Here is a 22,929-nt window from a genome sequence, read left to right as displayed (position 1 = left end):
GGAAGAATGTCAGCGCATTCAGATGTTGGTGCTAGACTTTGAGCAGTCTTTTCCCCACTCTGTTTTTTTCTCCAGAGCCCCTCAATCTCCCTGCAGTTCTTGTGTTCATATTTTCAGAAACGGGGTGGACAGTAGCGAAGCTTTATAGGTAGAAGGTCCAAGGTTCAACCTGGCATCTCCAGTTAAAGAAAATCAGGTGCTGAGAAAGACCCTTCCCTGCTGAGACCCTGGAAAACCCCTGTCAGTCAGAGCAGGCCACTCTAGATTAGATAGGTAAATAATCCAACCTGGTTTCAGGCAGCCTGTTACATGTGGCTAAGAGAACTTACTTTCCTGTGAATCTGTGTACGGCTGTAACGTCTTGGGAACATTTTTGGGTGCTTTGGACACCACTGGGTATCTGGCCATCAGCGAAGCAGAACTCAAAGTAATATTTCAAATCTTTCGGGCCAGTACTGTGAAAGCACTGAAATCCTCAGGTGCCCTGGGCAACCATGCATCCGGCTTGTGGCCTAACGCATAATAGTCTGAAAGTTCCAGTGCTCTGACCCTCACGTTGGCTGCCTCGCCCTTGAGATGCAGTCTAAGAGCATGCCTGCGCAATATGCAGGCTGCGGGTGGATTGTGGAGTCCTGCTTAAGAATTTGCAGTCTGGGCGTGTGGCTTATGTGACATTGTTTGTTTCCTGCTGAAGCCTTTTTGCTATGCTGCCTCTTTAAAGTCCTTCAGTGCCTGTGTGTGCGAGTCTTGGCTCTGCTTCACCTGGCATTTTGCAGGTGAGCTCAGGAATGGAACGGGCCGCAACACAGCAGGCCTGCTTCCAGACTGGCAGTTTGCAGTGCAAACACAGCTTGGCTGCAGAGGGCTGATTGGCTTGGTTTCCCCTCACCTGAGTCCCTCCAGCTGTGGGGAGGTGAGCTGTCTCTGAGAGCGAGGTCTAAGGAGGCAGGAATTTTTCTTTGAGTTTTTAAGGAAGACTAATGATGCCCTGATAAATGTTTTGTGACGACCTTTGGGGGTTAAGCAAATCAGAAACGCAGGAATGGCTTTGACAGATGTCACAGAGGAAAAATGTGGGTTGCCGGTAAAATGATCTTGTTTTGTCTTCTGTCTTCTCCCACAAATCATTTTTCTGCTTCTTAGGTCAAGGAAATGGCTGGAAGCAAAGTAAGATTTCGATGGTGGTTTATTTTAACAACACTGATCAAATAAGTTCTCAGAATGAGATAATTTACTGTGCTTCTTGCTCTCTTGCAGCCCAGTCCGCTACATATTTACTTAGAAGTAAGTACTGCTATGATGGTGTGATATCCTTCTCAGTAAGTACGCAGTCCTAAAAAACAATATTGCTGACTTTGACTGATCGAGGACTGTGTTTGTTAAATTGTCATTACACCTTCCTTAAATTTTTCAGTTCCCTTTGGGGGCTTCCCATAAAGCATGAAACCGTGTTTAGGGTGTTTTTTTAACCCCCTTGTTTCTCCATTTTAACTAATACACCATCCCTCCTTTCTCTTTATGTTCGTACTCTTGATGAAGCGGAGGAGATTGGATTAATGGATTGTGTTCATTAAATAAATCACAAAAGCTTTCATTTATCTCCATCTGTCTGGTAGTTAAGCACCGTTGGGTGCAGTGGAACTTCCTTCTGAGTAAAAGTGTACAGGATCTTGCTGCAAGATGGCAGTTGTAGGTGCATGAGCAGTTTGCTCCCATGCATGTGCACTTGGAAGTGAGCCTGGCTTCCTTTCAAGGGCGTGTGCATGGGATTGCAGCCTCAAGGACTCAACTTGCTTGAACCCGGTGGAATTTACTTCTGAGCAAGCGCGATAAGGATCAGGTTGTAAAAGGCGAGTGGGTTGCATCTCATCCAAGCAAACCTGATTAAATCAGATTGAAGTCAAAAGATCAGCCAGAACTCACATGTTGTGAAATTCCCACCTGATAACTAAAACTTGATCGTTACAGGCATACATTTAGCAAACCAGAGTTATAAAGATCTAAAATAAAATTACATTATATAGAAGTAGTGGTTTGGATCCACGGAGAGGTTGCATTTGGACAGCTGGCTCCTGCTGCAAGTGGGAGTGGCTAAACAAACCACAAACCTCTGGTTTGTTTATCACGTGGGTGTTAAATCTCGCGGCCACGGACCTAATGCGGACCACCTTGGGTACCCATCCTCCAGGGTTCACCAGGTGCCCACTCCCCCTTTCCCTTGACAGATCACTTGGTGGTTTGCCAGCATTTTAGTGGTCTCCCCCTTCCAATTCTAAAAGGTTGAAATGCCTCTCCTAAGGCTTAGTTACAAGAGCTTTATGCTAAAATATGCTGGTATTTTGGGCCTGCCCCTTTTGCCTTCGGCCCCTCCCACCACTGGAAGCCCCCGAGAGCTTCTCCAAGACAGGATTCGGTCCTATGGCTGAAAGTTGTTCAGTACCCCCTGCTTTATCATGTTGTCTGAACCAGGGATTCTTGTTTGTCTCTCCCCAAACAAGCCAGAGTTATCATTTGGGGAGAGACAAGCCAGAATCCCCGGTTCAGGCATCAAGATAAACAAACTGCAGATAGAGGGTTTGGGGCTTGTTTAACCACTCCTGCTTGTAGGAGGAACCAAGCAGGAGTTGACTGAGCAGTGTGTATGAGCATGCTATTTGTAAACACTAAGCCAGGATTCTCCGGAACCCTGTCTTCTCATTGTGTTCAAACAGGGCCAGAAGCGCCACCTCACAGCATTTGTAATTTCAATACCAAATGGCTAGCTGTCATGGCATGAAACTTATTCCTTCCTCTGTAGAACAGGTTTGCGTACAAATGTCATGAAATGAAATGGATGTGCTTATGCATTTGAGTTAAAATGCAACAAGAGTGCTCCCTCCCCCTACAAGGCTAGTGTCGGAGTGTGGCTTTCTTGCATTAGGAAAAGTGTAAAAATGGTGCTCAGAGGTATTTGAGTTTATTTTATTTATTAAAGATATAGATATATACTGCTTTTCAGGTATACAGCCTCCCAAAGGGGTTTATGGTTAAAAAAAATCAATGTAGTATCAGTAAAGACTAATACAATATAATGCAGGGGTGGGCAACTTGTGGCCCTCCAGATCAGCCCTAGTGAGAATAACCAATGGTGAGGGATCGTGGGAATTGTAGGCCAAAACCTCTGGAGGGCCACAGGTTGCCCATCCCTGATATAACGGAAGAAGACTACAACAGAAGAATGTCTTTTAAAAGCTGGATAAGCCCACCAGTCAGACTAAACAGCCTAAGGAGCATGGTGGGGGAAAGGCCTCACCTGGCGCTGAAAAGATAATGGAGATGGTGCTTTACCACGTATCCTGCTTGCGGGCTTCCCAGCGACACCTGCCTGGCCATGGTGGGAAATGTAAGGATCCTTGTTTTAATTCCAAAGGGTGGTTCTTGTGTAAGACCCAGCCTTGGAGCAAGACCTGTTTCCTCATTGGTGTGAGTAACAGAGACTCTGTTCCCATGGGGTTTAAGGCGATTCTTGCTTGGGCCTGGCTGTTTGTGGTCCAAGGGCCTTTGGCTTTGGGTAGAGCGCAGCCTGTCTCTGCTCTGGCTTTGCCTCCAGGGTCTTTTTGGGGTAGCATACTCCTTCAGAAGCCAGGAAGCAGTGTTGTGTCTCCACCTCTTTGGCTGAAGCGTTGGATTTCTGATGGATGCGGTGGCTGCTTTGGGACCATGCATCCGCACATAAGAACTCCATTCTGTGATCTTCCATGCTGCCTTTAAACACAAAGCTGTTTTTAGAGGACTTGTGTTATTGTCATCGTTTCATTCTTTACTTTGTATTTTGTGTTTTTAATTCATGCACTGCCCAGAGAACCTTGGTTATTGAGCAGTTTACAAATAGAACAAATACTGATGAAGGTGATGATGAAGGTGATGCCAGGCTTCTGTGAATGAGGAATCTTCCTAACGAGGAAAGGACTTAGCAGCCTGCCAAGATAGGGACATTGGCCAGTTGGTTCCTGCCTTGCCAAAGCAGCAGCTGTGTTGATGACTGGAACAGAGGAAACTGCCTTCTTCTGAACCAGCCCTAACTGGAGCTACTGGGGATTGAACCTGGAGCTTTCTGCATACAAAGCAAGGCCTCTACCACTCTGCTATGGCCCTTCCCTGATGGGTACTGGCATTTGGTACTGGGGTACAGTTTATTCCTGGACCAGAATAGACAAGCTGGGAGCTGCTCACCATACAATCTTAAGGGAAAGTGGCATACAGATAAGTGGTCAGTGATGATGAAGTCATAGCAACACGTGCAGGAAAAAAATCTAGGTTTTAGAATCAGATTCTTAGGGGTGGGAGTGGGCGGGTATAGGGTCATTTTTAGGTAGAAGTACAGCAGTTCTGTGTTCCTGGGTGAGCAGGTACCTGCAGTGTACCCGCCTTGAATGTTGGCCCTTTGAGTGAGACATCTTTGGCTGCACAATAGATCTTTGGCTGTTTCTTGGTTACTGGTTTGATTGAAAAGGTGGGCGAGACATCGCTAGAAAGCCTGCCTGCTTGTGCCACAGCATTAGTTGATACACTGAGGCGGCAGGTTTTCGGGCCTCTGGGGGGCACTCTTCCAGATAGACCCATCTGAAAGCTGCAAGAGATTCTGGGGCACATCTTCACAAAGAGCACAGGACCAGAACTGTTGGGCTTCATCATTGACCCATATGAGTGGCTTACAATGCACTCAATGCTCCTGTACCTCTGTGCATTGCAGGCGAGTTCAGTAGACCTGGGCAAGGTGTCTTTCAAAGCATCTTAGCTGCCATGACTCATTTTTTTCTTTCTTTTTTCCTTATCGGGGAACTTCCCCTGAACACAACATGCCAATGTCTGTGCTATAGTATCACCTCCCCCAGTTTCTGCCTTGTTGGCATCAACATTGCACCGGCCGTTTAAACTGTTTTTAAAGTCAACAGAGCTGACCGGATTGCAACAAGCTGACTGGATCGGTTTCCTGGAACCAATCTGGAACCAATCTGGAGCAGCATAATCGATTTGCTTTGACTCCGAAGGGAAATACTGGTTAACACTGCATGTAGTGTGAGTTTGTTTATTTAATGAGTTGCCCCCTCTGTCTAATAGGTGCTCGAAGCAATGCACAAATGGCAAAAGACAACAATGAAATGGGTACATTAGGAAAATGGGGTAAAAAGGAGCTTGGGATCTCAGCCACAATAGAACCTCTTTCTGTTTGTGTGCTTGTCTGACGTGATTCACATAAGTTCTTGCTAAATGGAGGCCTTCCAAATGTTTTATCTCGTGGCAACTTCTGTGTCTCCCTGGGACAGTGAGTGGGTACTGGAGATGCCACCATCAGGCTCTGCTTCCAGGGCATGTTAACTATTTTGTGTTTGTGGGTGTCTGCAGAGGAATCATCTAACTAATCTTGGGAGTGGGAACTTGTCTGGAACCCTTTCATCCAGACCTGTTTACTAATGTTCACTCTCCCTCTCTCTAGAGTGGCAATGCGCAGCTGAGTTAAGTAACTTTTGGTCCCATAATGCTGCGCATCTTATCCAGGAGTTGGGCAGAAGATAGATCTCCAGATGTTTTGGACTTCAATTCCCAGAAGCTCCTTCCAGGAGTGATCAGGAATGATCAGGAATGCTGAGAGTTGAAGTCCGAAACATCTGGAGATCCATCTTCTGCACCCCTGCGTCTTATCCATGATTAAGAGAGCAGATGCAGACCATGAGATCACGTGCACCCTTTGTTGTTTGCTTATTTTAACAGACCAAAGTACTTAGTATGAAGTCTGCTTCTGCAAGGCGTATGGCAGGGGCAGCGGTGCCCTGAAGCTTTACCCCTCAAGCTTTGCAAGTCCTCTGGCTTCGAAGAGATCTCCAGGCAATGTGCACCAAGGTCAAGCTTGTTTTTTAAAGCTGTAAGGGCCAGAGACTTTGGCTTTTCTTTCTAAATGAAAGACAAGGTTTCTAGGACGCTTGTCTGTGGTGCAAATTATTCAACGTTCGCACGGTGTGGGTGTGGGAGTTTGGGTTTTGTGCAAGCTTTGTTCCTCACTTTCTGGAAACTTTTGTGTGCGTGTCTCCAAATGGCTTGCATTTCCCCACCCTTGCCACCGCTGCCCCCAAGTTTGCAGTGCTATCTTAGTGTCCTCTTTACAGGAGCTGCCTTAGGAGCCAAGGCCCAAAAGGCTGCTGTTACAGCAGAACAGTGGCAGAGTGTAATGGGCTGCAGGGTGGGGGTGGGGGTGGAGGGGGCAGCCTTATGTGACACCCCCTTCCCCACTGACAGAGAGTGAAAGAGCAGTGGAATGCTGGAAACATTTGATGAAGCCTCATTAGTCTGCACTGATTTAATCTCTGTTGATTTCTGTCCAGCCTGTGAATTGGAAGTGAGAGGATCACGTGGTGAAGAGGGGAGAGACAGTGGAGCTAAGAAAGCCTCAGTTACGGGGAGAAACGACCATAGGAGAATATGGTTGCCCTTTGGGTAAATTTGTCCTGGGCACTGTGCTTTTGAGATAGGCTGACATAGATCAAAAGGATGTGTCTCTCGTAAATCTAATACAAAAGAAAGTTGTGATGGTCTGGGAGATGCTTATGGGAATCCTCAGGACTTGTATCTTTTCCCCTCTTGTGTGTGGAAAAGCAGCTTGAGAGGGGATGATTTTTGAATAGAAAAATGGCCAGAAGGGAAAAGAATGAAACACCCGCCACTTAATGTTTGACTGTGTAGCCCTTAGAAGTTGCCTTGGTGTCAGAATAAAAAACTTGGGACAAGTGAGGTGATAGGTTTTTAATGGACCAGTTCATGGTCAGAATGCCAGAAGGCAGCTTTCAAGCTATGCAGAACTCTTCCTCAGGCAGAACAAAACACTGTGTCGCCAAAAGGAATTGCCAACACTCCTTATAGAGTTTGCACTTGACATGGTGCAATATGGACATGCACAAAATATCTTCTGCCCAGGCCAGGTGTGGGCGAAGAGACCGCATCCCCACATGACATCCTTCGGGGCACTCGTTGGAGGTTCGTTGCAGGCAAGGAGGAAGAGTAGCAGGCCTTACTAAAGGGTTGAGGGAGGCAGGCAACCACCTTTTATTGTGTATGGCAGGTTGAGTACGAGGCTGGTGTATAGTATTGCTTTATTGCATCTGTTCGTAATAATGGCACTGACAAAAAGACCTTCTCTTTTGCCTTGCTCTTTTTCAGAAGACTTGCTTGGTGGATGCGCAGTATAGGCATTCCTCATTCTCTGGGACCTCCATCTTTTATGCTCTGGTTTCACATGGTTGTTACCTTTTACCGTAACCTTTTATTGCTGTGTGTTTTCTCTATATTATGTACATCAATTAAAAAGAAACTTCATTTATTTTTGAAAAAGAGGGGTAGTCAAATTGAATGAAGTCACTGTGCCAGCATCACGACACTGGTGTACTACTACGTCCAGCATATCTTCAGCGCTTGACTGTTCCCAGCATAGTTCTACAAAGGCGCATAGATTCTTTTGTTTCTTTTTCGGCAGTCCTGGATTGTGTCGTCCGTTCCCCCCCCCCCTCCCCAAATACTGCGGATCGGATCAGGAAAGTTTTAAGGAACTGGTATAGGAGGGTTTTTTGTCATAAAGAAGGTCTCTCCTCCTGATTTTAGTTTGATTGTTTTGATCACTGTTTGTTTTGGTTTTGTTTTATTTTAAAACTGTGTATCTCCTTGAGCGCCTATTGATCAAAGGGGCGATTTATAAATATTTCTAATAAATGAATATATATAGAAGTTTAGAGTAGAGAAGAAAAGTCAGGGAGCATGATAGCCTCTTCAGACACCTGGTGGGCTGTCACATGGAAGACTGCAGAGTTGCTCTCTGCTGCTGGCCCACATGGCAGAGCTAGATGTGCTGGGCTTCACATACTGGAGGGGAGATTTCGGTTGAATTCTAGGGAAAATGTCTTAACAGTAATTGCAGTTTGACAATGGAACCAATGACCTAGAGGGGTGGTGGGCTGTCCCTGGCTTGAAGACTTCAAGCAGAGGCTCAACATACCTCTGCGTTTCCTGTACTGAGCAGGAGGTTGGATTAGATGACTGGTAGGGTTTCCTCCAGCGCTAGTAGCTTCATGGGTTTGAACCTTGCTTTTATGTGTTTTAATTTGTAAATCGTTCCTAAAGCCTCTGTACTGTAGAGCGGATATGAATACGTTGTCTTCTGGAGAAGAAGCATGTTTTTAAGCTACCTGTAAGGTCTAACTTCACAAATGCCCTTTTCTCAGCACCTAACCCCTGCCTGCAGTCAATTATCTCAGGAGCCAGTGTGGGGTAGAGGGCAGAGTGTTGGACAGGGAAAAAAGGGAGTATTGGGTTCCCATCTCTGCTCAGCGTTGAAGCTCACTTGATGCCTTGAGTAAGTCAGTATCTCTTCGCCTCACCTACTTCCTAGGGTGGTTGTGGAATCACACATAATAGCCACCCTGGGCTTCTTGGAGGAGGAGTGGGATAAAAATGTCATAAATTATCCCTCCAGGTGATGGTAAATCCCAAGCAACTAGCTTGATGCATCTAGTCAGCTTACAATAGCTTTCCCCAACCTAGTCTCCACCAGATGTGTTGGAGTACAGCTCCCACCATCCCCAGCCAGCATGCTTCCTCGGGATGGTGGGAGTTGTAGTCTAACACATTAGGTTGGGGGAGGTTGGCTCGCCGTATGAATTGCTGACCCTTGAAGTTTTGGGAACAATAACTGGTGGAAATTGAGTTGTTTCAGGTTTGTTCTTTAAAAAACCAGAGAGGCGGATATCTTGTCCCTGTGAGAAGAGCCTGCTGATGTGTTCAGAGCCGAGAGCCCTATTGAGTGCTGTAATGGTTGTTCGCAGCCGAGCTCCGGCTGTTGCTAAATTTGGAGCCATGTGAGCAAAGGTGGGAGACAGGTGAGGGCAAGTGCTTGCGCTGTCTGGCTCGTTCCGACACATTTCTTGCTGAGCTGGTTATATGAGAGTGTTTCGGCATTTTGGTGTTCTCTGTATTTTTTTTCCTTCCACCTTCACTTCACAACTGAGATGTTAAGCTTGGCTCTCCCGGAATAGAGTATGGAGGAATGGATGTGGGACTCCCGCATCTGGAAGTTACCCTGCTTGCAATGTGTGAGCTTACTGTTCTCTCTGTCTCTCCTGGAGTCCTTGTGCTGGGTGTTGTAGCTTGTCTTCTCAGTGCTGTCTCTTGCTACCCAGATCTCCTCACCCTTCCAGCCTCATGGGACCATGAGGGTTTGAGCTTTCACAGTGTACCTGCTCTGCGTCCTCCAGGTGGACTTTCGTTTTTTGAGGGGGCTTCTCTGTTGGTGTCGGCATTATTAAAGCGAGATGCAGCTTGAGTCCTGGCGAATCCAGCTGCTATAGAGCACCTTATCACTTCTCTAGGATAAAAATGGGCTATACATGGATGCAAAGTGGAAGGAATTGTCTTGTATGGACATTTCCTCTAGCATGGGCTGCCTGGCAGAGTCCTTTTACAGCCCTGCAACCTCCATCAACTTCTTTCCAGGCTTCATTATTCTGTGCAGATTTCAACAGGACTAGAATCGTTAGAGGAGCTTAAAAGAGGCTCATAAGCAGTCATTTTTCCTGGGCGAGGAAAAATCTCCTCTAAGCAAACTGTCCGGAACTTTTTCTGTGAGCTGGACAAGTTGGTCCTTTCTTCTTCTGTGTCAGTCTTCCCCAACCTGGTGCCCTTCAAATGCGTTGGACTGGCTGGGACATGCTGGGAGTTGCAGTCCAACACAACTGGAGGGCACCAGGTTGGGGAAGCTGTTCTGTGTCATTGAGGCATCACAAATGATGAAAACAAGCAGGCTACTAAGAGTTCACGTGGACAGTAACCCTTGTGAGCTTATTGGCAAGGCTTACTTCTAGAAGCGTCTTTATAGTGTTGTTTGGGCTTGTCAGTAAGTCCACAAAGCTTACTGGCCCACTTTTTGAAATAAAAGACCCAACAGAAAACAGCATGTGCACACATGCCAATGGTAGTGAGGTCCTGAAAGGAGAACCAGCTGTTCTGAAGCTTCCCTTCTTAGTTCCCTAGCTGCAATTCCACTCTCCGCAGGTGACCAGGCAAGTGATAACGACCAAACCTCCTGGTGCAGCCAGTATGCTAAGTAGCAGCCAAAAGGTAGGAGTTCAGGGCAAAATAGTCACGCTCCCACCTAGTGTCTGTGAGAGAAACTCCATCTCATAGGCATCCCCATCTCTGCAGCCTCTTCACGGATTTGCAGCAACCTTCCCCAGTCTGGCACCCTCCAGATGTTTTGGGCTCCTCCTCACAGCATTCCTGGCCATTGGCCATGCTGGCTGGGGCTGATGGGCACTGAAGTCTAAAGCCTCTGTTGGGTACCAGGTTGGAGAAGGCTGTTCTACGCATTTCTTCATTGGTGGCCTTCTCTTCCCTTTGATGTTTTGGGGAGCATGATTTGCCTGGATTGCTGAAAATTTTACCCTTCCCTTGCTTTTAAATCATGGTTGTTTGCAATGTTAATAAAGCTAAGAAAAGCAGCTGCTCTGGCCTTGGGTGTGTTTTTCCAGTGTGTTTGTCATCCCCCTGCTTGCTTTTTTCCCCCACTTGTCGTTCTGTGTTTAGCACTTCTAGTCTGTGAATTTATGAATAACTTGTAAATGCTGCCGAAAGTTCCTGTTGCATTTATTTTAAGAGGCAATCAAAGCCTAGTTTTATTTATTCCCTTGCATCTCTCCGGGCAAAGTGGGGGTGGATGGGAAAGGAATGCATAAAACTTGCTCCTCTGTGCAGAAGAGGAGATTTAAAGGTGCCTCTCATCATTCAAATAGTTCTCTCCCTCCGTGCTGCTTTGCTCCCCATTGTTGGAGTTGCAAGGAATTTTACAGGCCGAACTCTTAAAACCGTAAATTAGATCATGGCAAGGGGAAAAGTGATATTTAAAGATAAAACTTGACAACATAGTGCAGCTGTCACGCTATGGGTGACTTCCTGAGCAGATTTGGCGCGCAAACCTAGAAAGATGTGTTTGTTAGTTTCACAAAGAGCAAAAGTCTGGCCTTGTGGCCCATTGTACAAGGAAATGCAACGTACTCCTCGCTCAAGTGCAGCGCTGCAACTTCCAGTCAGGGTTCTCTGTGTGTGCTTTCGCTCTCGTTCCCTGCAGGCACAGAAAAGCAGAAGGCAGTTCTGGTCCTGGGCCTCAGTTTCCCAAGAATCTCGGCTGCTGCTTCCTTCTCCCAGTTTCTAAACTGTAATCACAGTTGCCAGAGGGGGTTTGGGTGAACAGGATCCTGGTAATCGGAGGATTGTGCTTATCTGCATGGCATCATTTCTGTTGCCTATCCTAATTGGTCCGGTTTGCTCTGCCACGCAGGATGGGACCAGAAGTCAGGTTCCTGTTCTGCACAAGGTGGCAGAGAATGTCTGGGAAGCAGATGGGGAAATGGCTCCTTCACTGGGCAATCCCACCAATGAGATTTCTTCTTTTTCTAGCAAATTGCTTATATTTCAGGGCCTAAGGAACTCCCTGCTACTATAAGTCCCACAAGCTGACCCTTTTCTACTGCCACCAGTTATTTTCAGAATACTTCAAAAGCTCCTAGCAGCCTGGTATAAGACTCCTAGGTGTGAGATGGCCACCAACACTAGAGACAACTTGAACGATTGGTATACTAAAGTGATATTTTGTACATAAGGGAATATTTACTGCTTGCCGACAATTCTTAAGGACTCAAGAGATACTTTTGCTGATACAAGCCTCTTAATGGCTTCTTAACCTCAGGCCAAATTCCCTAGACCTCCACCCCAGCCAAATGCACTCAAAACCAGCTCTTGTTACAGTCTTCCTCTGACTTCCAAAGCTCCCCCAGTTGTATTTCTGGCCGCTTGGACCATTTATCTGGGTTTTTATTCCTGCTTGCATAACCATCTGGTAAGATCTTAGGGCAGCCTCCTGGCATAACACAGCCACCGGCTCCCTACTCCTGATCCTCACCAGCCACTGGTGAAAGGAGATGGTTTTGATCCAGTAGACTCGCCTTGCAAGTCTGTTAATTTCCCCTTGGTTAACACTTTTCTTCAGGGTTGTTATCTAATCCTAGAGCAGCCTTGTATTTAAGCACTAGCCTGATCACCAGAGGTGACTAGGTATTCCAGGCGAGTGAGTGGACCGGCAAAGGAGGGACAGAGCGTTCTGTCTCTCCTTCGTGGCCAGTGTAGAAACCAGGTGGGCTGCTAGAGGAGGGAAGCCCTGATCTCATTTTTTGATCAAGTAACCTCCCTTGTGAACTGTAGGAATGCTGTAGACATCATATACCTTGACTTCAGCAAAGCTTTCGACAAAGTGCCCCATGATATCCTGATGAGCAAACTAGCTCAAAGTGAGCTAGATGAAACAACGATCCGGTGGATCCACAGCTGGCTACAGAATCAGACTCAAAGAGTCCTAATGAATGGGATCTTCTCAAACTGGGGAGAGATAATGAGCAGGGTACCGCAGGGCTCAGTCCTGGGCCCAGTGCTCTTCAACATTTTTATTAATGGCATGGAGGAGGAGGTGCAGGGAATGCTGATCCAATTTACAGATGACACCAAATTGGGCGGGATAGCTAATACCCTAGAAGACAGAAACAAAATTCAAAGTGATCTGGATAGACTGGAGCGCTGGGCAGAAAACAACAGAATGACATTTAATAGGGATAAATGCCAAGTTCTGCACCTAGGAAAAAGAAACCAAATGCACAGTTACAAGATGGGGGATATGTAGCTTCAACAACATTACAAGCGAGAAGGATCTTGGAATTGTTGTAGATCGCAGGCTGAATATGAGCCAACAATGTGATGTGGCTGCAAAAAAGGCCAATGCTCTTTTGGGCTGCATTAATAGAAGCATCTAGGGATGTACGAAACTCACACCTTTTTGCGGAATCTTTCGCGGTGGGGGGGAGGCACTCTGTCCCTCCCCGGGAATCCTCGACGGGGGGGGGGGAGGCGATCCGGTCCTCCCCCTGGGATCCTCGACAGCCGGCTCCGCTCCGTGGCCAAGCTGCACAGCAGCCGGCCAGGGCCTTCCGCAGATGGATTTCCGGCCATGGACGGGCTGCTGCGGACACAAATGACGGCTGCCATAGCGGTCGCCATTTGCGTCCAGCCAAGCAGCTGTGATAGGCTATGTAAGTATTTACGTAGCCTATCATGGCTACCCCCCCCAAAACAAAAACAGCGTACGCAAATTACGGCGGCTGCCATTTGCGTTCTCTGTTTTTCGCCGTTCTAGCCTATGTAAATATTTAACCGCAAATAGCGTAGTGGATGCTATTTGCGTTTCTCTCTTTTTCGCCGTAATTACCTACATAAATATTTACGTAGGCTAGAACAGTGAAAAATAGAGAATGCAAATGGTGGCCGCTGTAGCCGCCGCCATTTGTGTACGCTGGTTTGGGGTGTTGTTTTTTTTTAGGGGTTAGCCGTGATAGGCTATATAAATTCTTACGTAGCTTATCACAGTTTGAAGGACGGCAATGGCGGCCGCAGCAGCCCGGCCACAGCCGGCCAGGAGACCAGCCGCCGGAGCCGCCACCGCCAGAACCACCGCTGCCGCATCCGCTGCATCCGCCCCAGGTAAGTTCCATCCTGGGGGATTCCGCAGGGGGGCAGGAGGCTGTTCCGCCATGGATTCCGGGGGGCCGGATTCTAAAGAATTCGGCCTCACTGGAATCCGTGGTGGTATTCTCTGCCATCCCTAGAAGCATAGCTTCCAAATCCTGGGAAGTACTACTTCCCCTCTACTCAGCACTGGTTAGGCCTCATCTGGAGTACTGTGTCCAGTTCTGGGCACCACGTTTTAAGAAGGATGCAGACAAACTGGAGAGGGTTCAGAGGAGGGCAACAAAGATGATCAGGGGAATGGAAACAAAGCCCTATGAGGAGAGACTGAAAGAACTGGGCATGTTTAGCCTGGAGAAGAGAAGACTGAGGGGAGATATGACAGTGCTTTTCAAGTACTTGAAAGGTCACAGAGAGGAAGGCCAGGATCTCTTCTCGATCATGCCAGAGTGCAGGACATGGAATCAAGGGCTCAAGTGACAGGAAGCCAGATTCCGGCTGAACATCAGGAGAAACTTCCTGACTGTTAGAGCAATACAACAATGGAACCAACTCCCTAGGGAGGTGGTGAGCTCTCCCCGGCTGGAGGCACTCAAGACGAGGCTGGACAGCCATCTGTCAGGGATGCTCTGATCTGGACTCCTGCATTGAGCAGGGGGTTGGACTCGATGGCCTTGTAGGCCCCTCCCAACCCTACTATTCTATGATTCCTCTGCACCCAGCATAGAATCTTTTCAGGCCAGTAACTTTGGGGGGCTTATTTACAAGGCTGCCTGATCATGCTAACTGGGTTATAGTGGTAGACTAGGGCGATGCCAGTTCCAGTCTCCAGTCAACTGTGAAGCGTGCTGGGTCACCTGGGCCCAGTCGCGCTCTCTCAGCTTAGTCTGCCTCATAGGGTGGTCATGAGGATAAGGGGAAGGGGGTTGTTTGTGAAGAGAACCATGTGCTCCTTGGAGGAGAGGCAGGATATCAGTGTAAGAAATTGTAACAGATCCAAACAGGTTCTCAGACAGGTGGGGCAGGGGGGAGAGCTGTGCGTCTCATCCCTGTGACTTTGAAGTTGTGTTGGTTGTGGTGTGTACAAGATAATCTCTCCCCACCCTCCAAAGTCATGTTGGGCCTTTCAGTTTCAAGACTCCAGAACAGCTCTCCCCAAGCTGGGTCCCTCCACATGTGTTGGACTGGAGCTCCCATCATTCACAGCCCGCTCAGCCAGTGTTGCAGTCCAACACCTCTGGAGGGCCCTAGCTTGGGGGAGGCTACTCCAGAATGTGGTGCTTTCCCCCCAGCTGGTCTCACCTGCATAATGAAGGGCATACTATATGGGCAGTTAGGCCTTGGAGTTGCTGGTGCTCCCCCCCCCGCTCCCCTCCCCCCCCCGCTTCCATTGCTTGCTTGCCGGGAAGGAGCAATGGCCTGAAAAGCATTGATCAGCCGGCAGCAGTAGCTCAGCTAACTAATGTCAAGGGCAACACACAGAAAATCCAAGGGAGGTTTTCAGGCACTTTAGTAAATATAAATTAAAGTGATTCATTGTCCATTCTAGATAACAGAGCTCAGAAGTTCTGGGGATCCCTGTAGCGGAGGGCTGATTACAATGGCTCTTGTTAAGGCAGCAAAACCTTAGCGAAGAGAATGGGGTCGTTCAGGCACCGCCTTTAATTGCAGCAGCTGACTTCTTAGAGTCCAAGAAACCAGCTCTTGGGGTGTGCAGATCTCTTCTTTGGATGTGGTTTTACACCCCCCCCCCAAGTTCTACTTTTAGGGCATCTACATGTCAAAAATATTTTCCCTTGAAAGAGCGTCCCCCCCCCCCCGTTGTGAGTCAGTGTTCTAGGTATGCCTTTGGATGGGAGCAGTGATTCATGCATAAACATCAAGGGTGGCCTCTTCTTTGGACAGGTAATTCTGCTGCTTCCTCATCAGGAGTTGATTGGATTCTGCTAACAGAGATAGGGCAGGGTTACCCTCAACACCCCCCCCCCCTCAGCTGACGAGAAGGAAAGAGGTTAGCACAGTGAATCATCCAGAGTTGTAGCAATCACTGTCGTTTTTTTTGAGGGGGATATCTTCCAGGTTTTTTCCAAAGCACCCAATTTGGGAATGACTTGCTGACCTATTTTGCACTTGCTGACCTGGTTTGCACGCTCTGCGGCTTGTTTAAGCTGCAGTATGTGCCAGGTGCAATTTGAATAATCACCATCCTGGTGCGGCTTCTCATGTCATCCAGACCCAGGCAGCATGGCTTGTTGGAGAGTTAACAAGCAACAAAATGAGATTGCCAGCTGTCTTTCTTTCTCTGGGGCTACCAGGCTTCCAGGCCCCCGGAAGAGTAGAGAGTAGATGAGTCGTTATTTTAGCACAGCTGGTGTGGTCTGAATTAAACACTGCAGGAGAAAGCAAGTTTGCTGCTTTGGGGGCTGTCCTGCGTTAAACAGCCCCCTTCCACAAGCCATCCAGGCAGGCCACGATCCCTGACTGCTTTGATCATTCTTTCCTCAGGAGTCTTGCATCATCACAGTCATCCATTTTAGCTCCTGTAATATGAAGTCGGGTAATTGCTTTCTGGTTGTCTCCCTGCTGAGTTTGGGAAAACCTGTTACCCCCATGCTTTTAAGCCATGACTGCAGTAGCTAGCTGCCCTTTTTTTTTTTCTCAAAATACTTCTTTCTCAAAATACTTTGGAGGTTGAAGACGTGGGTGAAGGTGCTCACAGAGGCGCCTTGAGCCATGGCAAGTACCTTGGGAGGGATCCTAGCCCTGCCTGGTTTGTTGGCAACCTCACAGCTTTTGACTGTCTTCTCCCAAAAGAGGGTCTATGACCCCCCTGGCAAAGGCGAAGTACAGGCTGAAGGGGCAGGATTGCAGCTTGAGATCGACAGGCATATGGTCAAGGAACACCTCATTACTTTGAATGAGTTCAAATCTCCAGGGCCAGATGAACTGCATCCTAGAGTAATAAAGGAACTGGCAGAAGAACTCCCAGAACCGCTGTCTATTCTCTTTGAGAAATCATGGAGGACCGGGGAAGTGCCAGATGACTGGAGGAGGGCTAACGTTGTCCCTATCTTCAAAAAGGGTAAAAAGGAGGAACCTGGGAACTACAGACCAGTCAGTCTGACATCAATCCCTGGGAAAATTCTGGAGCAGATCATAAAGCAATCCATCTGGAACCACCTTGACAACAATGCCGTGATTACTCGAAGCCAACATGGATTTGTCAAAAACAAGTCCTGCCAGACAAACCTGATCTCATTTTTTGATCAAGTCACCTCCCTTGTAGACCGTGGGAATGCTGTAGACATCATATACCTCGACTTCAGCAAAGCTTTCGACAAAGTGCCCCATGATATCCTGATGAGCAAACTAGCTCAAAGTGGGCTAGATGAAACAACGATCATGTGGATCCACAGTTGGCTACAGAATCGGACTCAGAGAGTGCTTATCAATGGGACCTTCTCAAGCTGGGGAGAGGTAACGAGTGGGGTACCGCAGGGCTCAGTCCTGGGCCCAGTGCTCTTCAACATTTTTATTAATGACTTGGAGGAGGAGGTGCAGGGAATGCTGATCCAATTTGCAGATGACACAAAATTGGGAGGGATAGCTAATACTTTGGAAGACAGAAACAAAATTCAAAGTGATCTGGATAGACTGGAGTGCTGGGCAGAAAACAACAGAATGGCATTTAATAGGGACAAATGCCAAGTTCTGCACCTAGGAAAAAGAAACCAAATGCACAGTTACAAGATGGGGGATACGTGGCTCAACCACACTACGAGCGAGAAGGATCTTGGAATTGTCGTCAATCACAAGCTGAATATGAGCCAACAATGTGATGTGGCTGCAAAAAAGGCAAATGCTATTTTGGGCTGCATTCATAGAAGCATCGCTTCCAAATCCCGGGAAGTACTAGTTCCCCTCTACTCAGCACTGGTTAGGCCTCATCTGGAGTACTGTGTCCAGTTCTGGGCACCACACTTTAAGAAGGATGCAGACAAGCTGGAGAGGGTTCAAAGGAGGGCAACAAAGATGATCAGGGGACTGGAAACAAAGCCCTATGAAGAGAGACTGAAAGAACTGGGCATGTTTAGCCTTGAGAAGAGAAGACTGAGGGGAGATATGATAGCACTCTTCAAGTACTTGAAAGGTTGTCACAGAGAAGAAGGCCAGGATCTCTTCTTGATCATCCCAGAGTGCAGGACACGGAATAATGGGCTCAAGTTACAGGAAGCCAGATTCCGGCTGAACATCAGGAAAAACTTCCTGAGTGTCAGAGCAATACGGCAATGGAACCAATTACCTGGGGAGGTGGTGGGCTCTCCCACACTGGAGGCCTTTAAGACGAGGCTGGACAGCCATTTGTCAGGGATGCTCTGACTTGGATTCCTGCATTGAGCAGGGGGTTGGACTCGATGGCCTTGTAGGCCCCTTCCAACCCTACTATTCTATGATTCTATGATTCTATGACTCAAGGTAAATGAAGCAGTTTCTAGCAGGCCTTTACACCCTGGTGCATTTTCAGCCCCTTGGAATCCGATAAAACTGCTTCTGTACAATGTGCCCAAGGGGTGAGTTGAACAAAGATTGGAGTCTCTCTTGTAGGATGTTTTAAAATCTTAAATACTTAGCTGCTTAGGGGCTGTAGTTCAATGACACATGGCTTGTTTGTTTGTGTTTTTTGCATTCACAAGGTCCCAGGTTCATTTCCTAGAATTTTCCATTAAAACCAGCTTGACTACCAGGGTCTCAGAAGGGCCCCCTGGGTGAGACTTGGAAGAGCCACTACTAGCCAGAGTAAGGCAATGCTGGCTTAAATGGCCTGATTGAATATAAGATGGCTCTGTATTTCCTTAGGATGGATGTCTTTTGTATGTGGTGATTCTGCTTGTGTGAAAATAGGTCTGTTCTGTTAAATATGTGGCTGGCGGTGAGCACGGCCTTTGGATGTTGGCTACCCTTCCCTCGCTCACCTCCTGCACTGCTATACAGCTGGGGAATGTCCCATTCAGGAGTGAGCATAAGGAGCAGCCTGATGCTAACTCTCAGACTGTTTGTCTTTTCTCTGGTACCCTCTGGATGGGTTGAATGCTGGAGGGCAACAGGTTGGGCTGGTCCAGACATTCTTCTAACGGAAGATTCCAGGCATTTGATCTGCAGTCCCTTCTCTATCATGGGTGGGCAATTTTGGCCCTCCAAATGTTTTGACCTACAATTCTCACAAGTCCCTGACCAATGGCCCACAAGTTGCCCACCCCTTGTTCTATGTGCACAATGTGCCCCTGAGCCATGACTCTGTGCTGGAATTCTTGAAGGGAAGGGCGGCCTTCCCCACCCCTTTTGCGATGGCCCTTTTCGCTTTCTAAAAACAGTAGCTGCAGATGTGCCTTGAATTGGCAAGTATTGGCAGGTGGAGGGAGACAGGGAATGAGAGCTCTTGGATTTCACTTAAGTGTACCTCTCCACCTCTTCTGTCATAAATTCAGTGCTGCAGTGGCTCCTTGGACATGTGGTTATTGGTAAATCAGAGATTCCGATTAATGCGAGGAGTACTGAGTACAGAACCAGGTGGTTGCTTCGATCAGTCACTGCAGGGTGCAAGGGTGGACTGGTGGTCCCTTTGGATATGTAACCCTCTTCCCCCCTGAAAAACCTTTTGAGGAGATACCTTAAAATAGTGAGGAGTTTTAAAATCTTAACAATGAATGGTGAGGAGGAGGAGGAGGACTTAATTCTCACAACTTAGTGTGTCTTGTTTAGCTGAGGGAAAAGACACAGCGCCTCCACAGAGGGGGAGAGAGTTACAGGAGACCCCAAGAGGGAGATCAGTTCCCTTCCAATCTTGCCAGAAAGCAACAAGGTCACCTCTGGAGTTAATGTTGGTGTTTCTTTGTTTTTTAATGGCCATATCTGAAAAGCTGGGCCTGTGTGGCTATCCAGATTGTGATGATGGTTGGACGATGTGAGTGGCATGTTTGAGATACAAAAAAATGCATCCATTTGGTGATCTTAGCTGTTTAAAAACAGCTATAGTGTTTGAGGTTTGTTAGGTGATTGAGGAAACTAGATCCTATGGAGGGAGATGTTCAGAGGTCACAGCTGGGCTGTTTGCAGAGATTTAGAACTTCTGGAAGGACCATTTACAGCCTGAAACGTGGAGGCAGCAGGGGCCTGTTTATCTGTTTCCTGTTCCGATAAGGAGGATCTGGAAGAGGCCTCAGGCCTGTTTCTCAACCCTGGCCTTTAATGTGTAGGTTGCCAGGCAAATTGAATCTCAATCGGTTAATCCCCGAGATGTTTCTTCCCTGCGCAGAAGAAATGGCTGGGACTGCTGGCTTCCATACATTCCCAGTTGGACATTTTTTAATTTTTATTTTTTGCTGGCAAAGCAGCTTAGATTGATGGGGAAGGGAGAGTTGAGCTTGCTGAGTGTCCCACTTTCAAAAGCCCAATTTTCAGCATCTGACACCTCTTTCATGAGTTAGATATCTGGTGATAATGAAGGCGATGATGGCCTGTAACTGCTGGGACTCCCCCACATCCTGGTAAAGAAACCCTTTGGCAACAGAAGCTAAAGGAAATATGGCTTTTAGGTCCTTCCAGGAAGTATGTTTTGGTTGTGCTTGCTTAGGGCTCTGGTTTACAGGAAGTACGAGAGGCCAGGAGAGAGCTGAGACAAAATATTGCAGTGTATTCTCGGCTCCGAATTGCCTTCCCCAACCTGGTGGCCTCCAGATGTGGTGGGCTACACATCTGGACAATTCCCATTGTCCCCAGCCAGTGTAGCTAATAGGAGTTATAGTCCAACACATCTGGAAACTGCCAGGTTGGAGAATGCTGCTGTATAACCTGTCAGGGGCAAACAGGCTCAATCAGGACAGGACCTCTCTTTCTCCCTCCATTTTAGATTGATTATGTACTTTGCAGCCAAAGCTGGAGACGCTCTATACGGTCAGTAAAAACAAGACCTGGAGCTGACTATGGCTCAGATAATGGGCTTCTCGTTGCAAAATTTCAGCTTAAATTGAAGAACATAGGGAAAACCACTAAACCATTCAGGTATGACCTAAATCATATCCCTTATGAATATACAGTGGAGGTGAGGAATAGATTTAAGGGATTAGACCTGATAGACAGAGTGCCTGAGGAACTATGGATGGAGGTCCATAACATTGTTCAGGAGGCAGCAACTCAATCCATCCCAAAGAAAAAGAAATGCAAGAAAGCCAAGTGGCTGTCTGATGAGGCTTTACAAGTAGCTGAGGAAAGAAGGGAAGTGAAAAGAAAGGGGAAGATATACCCAACTGAATGCAGAGTTCCAGAGAATAGCAAGGAGAGACAAGAAGGCCTTCTTAAATGAACAATGCAAAGAAATCGAGGAAAACAATAGAATGGGAAAGACTAGAGATCTTTTCAAGAAAATCGGAGATCTCAAGGGAACGTTTTGTGCAAAGACGGGCATGATAAAGGAGGCAGGGACCTAACAGAAGCAGATGAGATAAGAAGAGGTGGAAAGAATACACAGAAGAACTATACAGGAAAGATCTTAATGTCCCTGATAGCCATGATAGTGTGCTCACTGAACTTGAGCTGGACATCCTAGAGAGTGAAGTCAAGTGGGCCTTAGGAAGCATTACTAACAACAAAGCTAGCGGAGATGACAGTATTCCAGCTGAGCTATTTAAAATCCTAAAAGATGATGCTGTTAAAAGTGCTGCACTCAGTATGCCAACAAATTTGGAAACTCAACAGTGGCCACAATACTGGAAAAGGTCAGTTGACATTCCAATTCCAAAGAAGGGCAATGCCAAAGAGTGTTCAAACTACCGTACAATAGGGATGTACGAAAAGTCACTTACCTTTCACGGATTATGTTGATGGGGGGGGGGGCGTTCCGTCCCTCCCCCCGGAATCCTCGACGGGGGGGAGGCGCTCCATTCCTCCCCCCCCCGGAATCCTCCGCGGCCGGCTGTGCTCCGCGGCAGCTCTGCAGAGCAGCCGGCCAGGCCCAGCCAGGCCAGAGCCGTCCGCAGCCGGATTTCCGGCTGCAGAGGGCTCTGGGAAAAACAAACAAACAAACCGCGTACGCAAATGGCGGCGGCTACGGCCGCCGCTATTTGCGTTCCTTATTCTTGCCGTCTTAATCTACATAAATATTTACGTAGACTAAGTCGGTGAAAATAAGGGGAACGTAAATAGTGTAGCGGACGCTATTTGCATTCCCCTTATTTTCGCCATCTTAGTCTACGTAAATATTTACGTAGACTAAGATGGCCCAAAATAAGGAACGCAACCTTTGACTGCTCATTGGAAGGACAGATACTGAAACTGAAGCTGAAATATTTTGGCCACCTAATGCGAAGAGAAAACTCACTGGAAAAGACCCTGATGCTGGGAAAGACTGAAGGCAAAAGGAGAAGGGGACGGCAGAGGATGAGATGGCTGGATAGCATCACCGATGCAATGAATATGAACTTGAGCACGCTCCGGGAGAGAGCAGAGGACAGGAAGGCCTGGCGTGCTATGGTCCGTGGGGTCACAAAGAGTCGGACACGATTTAACGACATATATATATATGCCTATGCCTCAACATTCCATGGCTCAGTTGCCCTCAGCTGTAGACTTAATTCCTAGACTCTTCCAATCTGCTCAACATCTGATTCCTTTAGGCCTGTTCTCTCCCACATCCCTCTCCCAGGATAGAAGTGAGAGATGCCCATGGAAAACAATAGAGAATTTCAGGCTTTTAACATATTTGTAATTTGGCAGCTGTATGTCCCCCCCCCCCCAAACAGCAGCAAGGATGGGAGTTCTTGTTTTGAGCATTCAAAATACCCTCTCCTGACAAAGAGAAGAGTTGCTCTAGCGTTTTCTGTATGCCTCCAACCTTCTATAGTCTTCGAAAGTCACATGGCGTTTGGTTGATTTTTTGGTTAAATGTTTCTCTTAATTTACAAACCTATATACTTCGGCATACCTAGGGAGTCCCCTCAATATGTAGAAACAACTACCTTATTTTATGGTAGCCCCATTTCTCTATGCAAGTTTGCTGTTAGAACGAACAGAGAAGTCCTTGGGCCCTCCTGCTTCAGAGAGCTTGACCTGAGAATCAGGGAGCTTATGGGAGGAAGGGAGTAAAGAGGTCTTTGCATAGAGAAGGTTGGGAGAGCGATTGTGTCCTGAACAATTTGCCCCTACGGTGCTTGCCTGGGAATAGTGACTGTGCACCAGTGGCGAGGGGCAAATTGCAAGGCAGAATTACTTGATGGTTGTCTGGCCTGCTTGAATGTACTGTTAGTGCTGTTGTTTCAAATCCTTTCAATTCAAGAGTGCTTGCAGTTCAGG

The 22,929-nt window shown here is 47.4% G+C and overlaps 1 protein-coding gene across 3 annotated transcripts in view; it reads left to right on the top strand.

The window, feature by feature from the left end:
* Positions 1–22,929, top strand: part of FAM222B (family with sequence similarity 222 member B) — a 39,547-nt gene that overhangs the window by 3,686 nt on the left and 12,932 nt on the right. The window contains exon 1 of one of the 3 annotated variants that reach the window (XM_084822743.1): positions 5,771–5,880. The exons of 1 other annotated variant lie outside the window; for it this stretch is intronic. In XM_084822743.1, the coding sequence (XP_084678869.1) occupies positions 5,869–5,880 (12 nt within the window). In that variant the 5' untranslated portion in view covers positions 5,771–5,868. Of the gene's footprint in view, positions 1–5,770; positions 5,881–22,929 lie in introns of those variants that run through there. One more of the 3 variants, XM_084822742.1, reaches the window with a different exon arrangement.

The sequence above is a fragment of the Heloderma suspectum genome, chromosome 16, assembly GCF_057233095.1.
Source record: "Heloderma suspectum isolate Gila_16-S chromosome 16, 16-S_ref, whole genome shotgun sequence".
In the NCBI taxonomy this organism is placed as follows: Eukaryota; Metazoa; Chordata; class Lepidosauria; order Squamata; family Helodermatidae; genus Heloderma; species Heloderma suspectum.
The sequence above is the reverse complement of the archived record's forward strand: the minus strand, read 5'-3'. Positions and strand labels throughout refer to the sequence as shown.